At 42.2% G+C, this 6,829-nt stretch overlaps 1 protein-coding gene across 1 annotated transcript in view; it reads right to left on the bottom strand.

Moving 5' to 3' along the window:
* Positions 1 to 2,618: 2,618 nt before the first annotated feature.
* Positions 2,619 to 6,829, bottom strand: part of RASGRF2 (Ras protein specific guanine nucleotide releasing factor 2) — a 48,689-nt gene continuing 44,478 nt past the window's right edge. Inside the window, exons 13-15 of the mRNA XM_017739006.1 lie at positions 6,107 to 6,189; positions 3,895 to 4,143; positions 2,619 to 3,586 (exon numbers count right to left, since the gene is read on the bottom strand). Coding sequence (XP_017594495.1) covers positions 3,064 to 3,586; positions 3,895 to 4,143; positions 6,107 to 6,189 — 855 coding nt within the window. The 3' untranslated portion in view covers positions 2,619 to 3,063. The remainder of the gene's footprint in view (positions 3,587 to 3,894; positions 4,144 to 6,106; positions 6,190 to 6,829) is intronic.

The raw sequence follows: 6,829 nt of genomic DNA, 5'->3' as shown, positions 1-6,829 counted from the left end.
GGTTACAGATGAACAATTGCACAGTTTGCTACAGTAGACAGAGTCTTCAGTGATCTTGGTGTTTGAGGAAATTGTGATCTTTAAGTCTCCTACACAGTATCAAAAGCTTTACTTTATCCAAAAAGATTATTTCTACTGGCTTCTCTTGATCATCTACGTGGATTACCTTGTCAAGGAAAGGAAATCAGATTTGATAAGCAGGACTTAACTCTCATGAAATCATGCTGGCTGTGACCTATGCCTGTGTTGTCCTTCAGGCGTTTTTTAGTACCTCCCAGAATGATCTTCTCCATAACCTTATCAGGTACTGCAGGGTCATCCTTCTTGCGCTTTTTGAAAATTAGGACAGCTTCTACTCAACTGGGACCTCTCCAGACTCCCAAGATTGTTCAAATATTGAGAGAAGCCTCACAATGACATCTGCCAGCTCTTTGAGTATTCTCAGATGAACCGCATCAGGCCCCATAGATTTATAGGGATCCAGCTGGTGCAGCAGATCCCTACAACTTCAGGATCAACTGTGAGTTTATCGTTCTCAAATCATGGTCATTCAGCTCAGGGCACTGGGACTCCCTTAGCCCATGTTGAAGAGATGTAAGGAAAACATTAAATATCCCTGTCTTGTCAAACTTCCTATCTGTGAGGTGACCATCCTCATTCTGAAATGGGCCAATGTAATTTCTGCACTGCTTTTTGCTGATGTATTTAAAAACCCTCTTTTTATCATCCCCCACAGTTCTGGCAAGTTGCAACTCCAGTTAAGCTTTGGCTGCAAAAATTTTCTCCCTGCAGAGCAGCATCTCCGTGTTCCTGCCACATCACCCAACCTTCTCCTGCTGGGCATACACCTTCCTTTTCTGCTTTATCTCCAAAAGAAGATCCCTGCTCAGCCAAGCCAGCCTTCTGTCTCGTCTGCTTGACTTTCAGCATTCTGGAATTGCCTCTTCCTGTGCTGTTAGGAGGTGATGCCTAAAATGTGACCCATAGTAATGGACCCCAGCACCTTTGGAAGAATTTTCCCAGGGATCTTGCTCACTATTTCCCTGAGCAGCCTAAAGTCTGCTCTCCTCATGTCCAAGGGTGAAATTTTTCTGGCACTTTTCCTCCTAGCAACAGAGATTTTAAACAACTCAATCCCTTTGTGGCTGCTGTAGCAAAGATGGCCACCAATCATGTCATTCATGCAACCCTCTCTGTCAACAAGCAACAGATCAAGGAGGGCATCTTTCCTAGTCAGCTCTCCTAGTACTTGTATATGATGTTGTCATCCAGGTGTTTTAGTAATCTTCTGGCCTGGATTGTACCAGCTGTGTGATGCTCCCAGTTGATTTCTGACAGATTGAAGTACAAGGACAGTTGACTTGGACGCATCCCTTAGTTCCTCAAAAAAGGGATGCATCCCTCAGTTCCATTGGTGTTATTGTCTGGGCCGGGAGATCTACAGTAGACTCCCTTAGAGACATCTGCATCATTTGACTGCCCCTTGATTCTTCTTCCCCAGAGGCTCTCAACTGTGCCAGTTGTGGCCTCCCTACATTCTAACCCTTCTCTTACATACAATGCCTCCCTCAGCCTCATCTGCCCTGCCTGTTCTTCTTAAAGAGTCTGTAATTGTTCAGTAGGGCACTTCAATCACAGGACTCATCCCAGTAAGGTTTTACTTATGCCAGTGATGTCAAATCACCTGGACTGGGCCAAGGATCCAAGCTCCTCGTTTCTTCCTCATGCTGTGTGTGTTGGAACAGAAACACTTCAGGTGTGGTTTGTTGTAGCCAACACCTCCCACCAGCACTCAGTTCCTCAAGTTTAGGTGCATCACCCCACTGCCTCTCACTACCCAGCCCAGTTTTGTCCCTTTCCCCCTTCCAAACTAGTTTAAAGCTCTATCAACAAGTCCTCCTAGTTCCTATGCTAGAAACCTTTTTCCCCTCTGAAGGTGCATCCCATCAGGTGTCAGAAGACCACGTGTTCAACAGACATCCCATGGTCAAAAAACCAACATTATTCTGACAAAACCAGCCTCTGCCCTTGATAGACAGACTCCTGGAATGCTACGGTGGCTAACTTGCCTGTTAAAAAGGTGTTTTTGTTAAACAATAGGCTACATTCTGTAAAAACAATCCCTCTGCATAATGAAACATCTAATTTATTAGCAGGGCAGTGGTAATTCATCAGTAGGGAGCAGACATGACTTCTCAAACCTATTTGTCTTACTTTGTATTGTGTAATCCTTTTCTTCTTTCCTCTCATTAGTTTTTGTTATTACAGTACTACCAATGAAAATTGAGCTACATTTTGCTCAGATTCATAGATCAATTTCCTGAGACTGTCAGCCAGGCCATGTAAAACCATTTTAAAATATTCATTTTAGGAATACAAAAAGCATTTTTAAATTGCATCATTTTCTGTTTAGTGTAACAGCAATAGAAAAAAATTACTGCAAACTTCTGTTCCAATTAAGAAGACCCTTTGGGGACCACTCCTCTGTCCCCAAAGGAGAAATAATGCCCACGTCTGTTTCCTGTGAGACTGGAGCTACTTCTTTACTTTGCCATCTATAATTACAATGACCCCACCCTAGATGCCCACCCTGAGGTTTACATCAACCAACTTCAGCCCTGTGGAAGTAAAACCTATTCCAAGGTGCCTTACAGAATCCACAGAGTAAACAGGTATTTGCTCAGGAGCAATTAATCTGTTTTAGACTTGTACCTTCCGGAGGGATAACCAGGTGACATTCACACCACCTGCTACGAATGTCACCAGTGTGCTGAGGACATCACATGCGTTATTTATTTGGATTAGTGATGGAATCTTCTCGGAAAACCAGCCCTCTAAGCAAACATCTTAAAGCTGTTAGGTCTTTCTTTTTAACTTAATATTTTACTTCCTGTAGAAAATGGTACAACTCAAAAATCTCTCACCTCAGCAAACACAGCTGGCATCAAATATTCTCTTATGCCTTTCTCCTTAACACAGCACTGAAGTGAAAACAGACAAGGTGGTGTGGGTTGGAACGAGATGAGCTTTAAGCTCCCTTCCTACCCAGACCATTCTGTGATTCTATGACTTTGCCGTGCTGCTGTTGCTAGGAAGAAGCAGCAAAGCAGTGGGAACAGAGAGCATATCACAGCCTCGACCAGAGGAGCAGCAGGGAGCAGCATGCTCGGTTTCCATGTTCTGTGGGTATGGAATACCTCTGCGGATGCTCCTCCTCAGCTTGTTGCAGAGGTCCAGGCGTGGGTTCTCCAGGCTGTCCTCAGCTGAGCCCGGGCTCTGCTCGGGGGATGACAGCCCCCGGCTCAGGTCCAGTGGCGCCTTGCTGCCCGTGGGCGGCGGGGATGTGGCTGGGCTGTAGTTTGAGGTAGGACTGCTGGCCACAGACGAAGCAGAGAGGTCGAGGGCACCGATCCTGGAGTTCAGAGGGGACGTCAGTGACAGTTTCCGTGTCCTGGCGGGTGAGGAGGTCCTGGAGAGTGACAGGGGAGGAGGAGAGGAAAACTTGCGGCAGAGATGTGGCGACTTCCCGTCAGCTAGGTACTCCCCTCTGTTGTTCTGACTGGTGGCAAAGAACAACTCCAAAGACCTGAGAGTAAGAAACACAAAAAGAGCAACACAGTAGCAAACACTGAACAGGTTTAAGTGAAAACGCTTAAATTTTGTTCAAGTCCGCACGGCACTGCAAAATCTGTGTGACACTTAGCCCTCAAAGCTTGGGCAGATAGCTGAGACAGACTCTCCTTAAAAACTGACATCCTACACACTAAGAACCTTCTTCTTAGATTATTTATAAGCAGCAAATAGCGGGCAAAACGCCCACAAAATGAACAGCAAATGAGGCCACGGTATCTCTCTGAGAAATCCGTGACAGGAAGCGAAGAGCCGCACACGCACCTGACAGGAATGGAGGTGAAGGGCCGCCTGTAGATGTCGGACAGCTTCTCCAGCACCACGGCCGCGGTGGTGAAGATGCGGTAGGTGTGCAGGAAGGTGTTCAGGAAGTCGATGCTCAGGAACCGCAGGTCCGTGAGCCGCTCCAAGAGGCGTTCGACGCTAGCGTAGCGGATTTGGGGGACCTTGCAGGAATTCAGCGTTTTGCTGAAGCAAATATCAATGTCATCTCTGTGAAGACGGGCATCAGATCTACACAAAAGACAAATTTAAAACACTTTACCAATGAGTGATTATGGCTCAGGAGTGGTATCCCTTTAGCTGTTCCTGGCAACGTAATAGCAGCAAATATTTATGCACTATTGTGTTTCATCAATGCATTCATCAATGCACCACATTAATCTGTGGTGATACCTGCTGCCATAACTAAGGGAACCTAAATTTTATTTTTGGCAAATGTTTTACACTTCAAAGCCTAAGAAACTGTTAATGATGCTTAAATTTCTGAAATGGAACAGGCGGCAGAATTGTCTCCTGTTGTCTCTTTCAGGCTGCTGTGGACTGTGGTTCAATATTACTAAAATCTCAGTATAGAATAATTGATTGCAATTTTTCCTGCTGGGATCAAGTTTTATCTAAAATAGAGTAATGGACCCTAACAAAACCCAGCAAAATTGACCCCCCAGCTAAGTTTAAGGCTCACCTGCAAATTCACATCTGCCTTCAGGCTCCAAGAATTACTTTTTGTTTTAAAAAAGGAAAGTGGAAACAGCACAAAACATCTCAAATTTCAAAGCAGAAACTAAGGAGAATTTTTGTTTCAATGAAAAAAACAAAACCCGACCAGTTTTTGCTTGGACATCAAAATAAAAGTCATTTATGTAACTCTACCCATAATGAATTTTTTTCCCGTCAAATTCTGTTTTGCTTAATTTTATCTAGTTGAAGGCTTAGTTTGTAAATAAACAGGATGAATACTAAGTAAAGCATCTTTCAATAACCCAATCCTTTCGTTAAAAATTACTGGATTTTCTCAGAATAAAGATTAGGATATTCCACACACTTCTACACTGTATTACATAAAAGAAACAACAAAAAAATTCTTGTTTCTTCAGCTGGGCCCTTGGAAAAGTGGCAATTTTTTGTTTATATCATCCAATGACATCTGACTCTGAAAGTCAAAGTGTGCTGCAAATTAGACAAGTAAAATTTAAGAAAGAGTACACCAAATTTGTGTCTGTTAAGATCCTGTATGTTCTTTAGAATTAATATTCCTTTCTGTTGACACTGGGACTAAGGTCCTGCTATACTTTGAAAGGGGACAAATGTACTTTTAACACTCAGCAGGTGACAGAGTGTTCCTGGAATAATGCTGAAGACAATAAATCCCTTATTTCCAGGGTATGTGCCCTAACAGTGCATTCCCAGATGTTTTCTCTCTCCCATTTCTAAGTGCAAAAAGAGGAGAGGGAACAACGACAAAAGAGGCATTTGAGAAACGAAGAGATGTGACAGGTAACACTAAGAAAGGAAATAGTTTTATGTCTATCCCTATGTTTTATTCACTTATATTTATATTGGATAGTAGTAAGTAAAACTCATGTAAATTGAGGTATGTAGAAGATCCAAGTTGTGTTGAAAATTTGGAACCACATACTGAAAATATCTCACTAGAAAAAAAACCTACTTATTACAATAAATAACTGGGAGAATCCAAAGGTAAGGGAAGCAGGCTTATAAACAATGATGCTACTTTGATGTGATCAGTTAAAATTATGAGAGAAAATAATTTTTTAACAGAAGTAAATATAGAGAACAGAAACTTTGGCTAATATAACAAAATACCTTTAAAAATGGTACTTGTCTGCAGTCACATAAATTCTGAGGACATTTTAGAATATCTCCAATAAAATTATGAGATTACAGGGAAGAGCCACCCAAGGACAAAATCATTCATCTGAGGCATAACTGCAGCCAACTAGTCAAAACCCAGAAAAACCTGAGCTGTGATCCAACACTGTGAATTAAGAGTTCACCACTCTGAGTGGTCCCTACAATACCAAGAAAGGGATTTGAAAAGATATGTTTTGGGATATAGGATCAGTTCCATTTAACCAAAATAGAAGAAAAATAGAAGTTTGCGTTTTCTAAACACATTTTGTTAAAATTTTGTTGAAGAAACACAACAATCTATTTTGTTCACTGTTGCACTTACTTGATCATATGTGGCACTGTGACTTTGGAGTTTTCTTCAAACACTATTGTCATTAATCCATTGCACCTTATATTATCAATGCACTGTGAAAATAAACATTGAAAACTGTTAAAATCAAAACACAGGGTAAGGGGACTTATTCCCACACTTTTCATATCCCTAGCAGCTTGAAGCATAGCTTTTGCAGGTCATGGGCTGATTAAGACAAGGTATTTTCTCAGATGAAAAGCAGTGATGCAAAAATTAGAGTCGACATGCTTCTCTAGCCTTTGCCTCTCAGGGTATTCAGTTCAGCAACCTTTTCTTTCCACATGATTAAATATTTTGAGTTGCAAGTGATATTTCCTTTGAAGCTCCTTTGAAAGGGAACAGAACTCATTACTTGTAGTATTTTCGGAATGAGTGTAAGCTTGAAAAATCAAGACCACAAGAAAATCACAATGCTTTATACTCCAAGGGGTACGGTAATACCTTAACCTTTACTCTGTGCAAAAGATCAGAAGGGAATATAAAAAGCTTCCAGAAACACACTTGTAAAAACAAATTCAAGTGGTGCTCCTTGTGAAACACAGCTGTGAGGAAGCTATCCAGCTGTTCCCTGCAAACTCTTGTTTTGGGCTGGGAATTAGGAGGGACTTTCATATGCAGTTTTATGTAGTTCAGATATGTCCAGAGAAGGGAATGGAGCTGGGAAGGGGCTGGAGCCCCAGGAGCGGCTGAGGG

This window comes from Corvus brachyrhynchos, unplaced genomic scaffold, assembly GCF_000691975.1.
Source record: "Corvus brachyrhynchos isolate BGI_N302 unplaced genomic scaffold, ASM69197v1 scaffold1097, whole genome shotgun sequence".
In the NCBI taxonomy this organism is placed as follows: domain Eukaryota; kingdom Metazoa; phylum Chordata; class Aves; order Passeriformes; family Corvidae; genus Corvus; species Corvus brachyrhynchos.
This window is presented reverse-complemented; position numbering and strand designations above follow the sequence as displayed.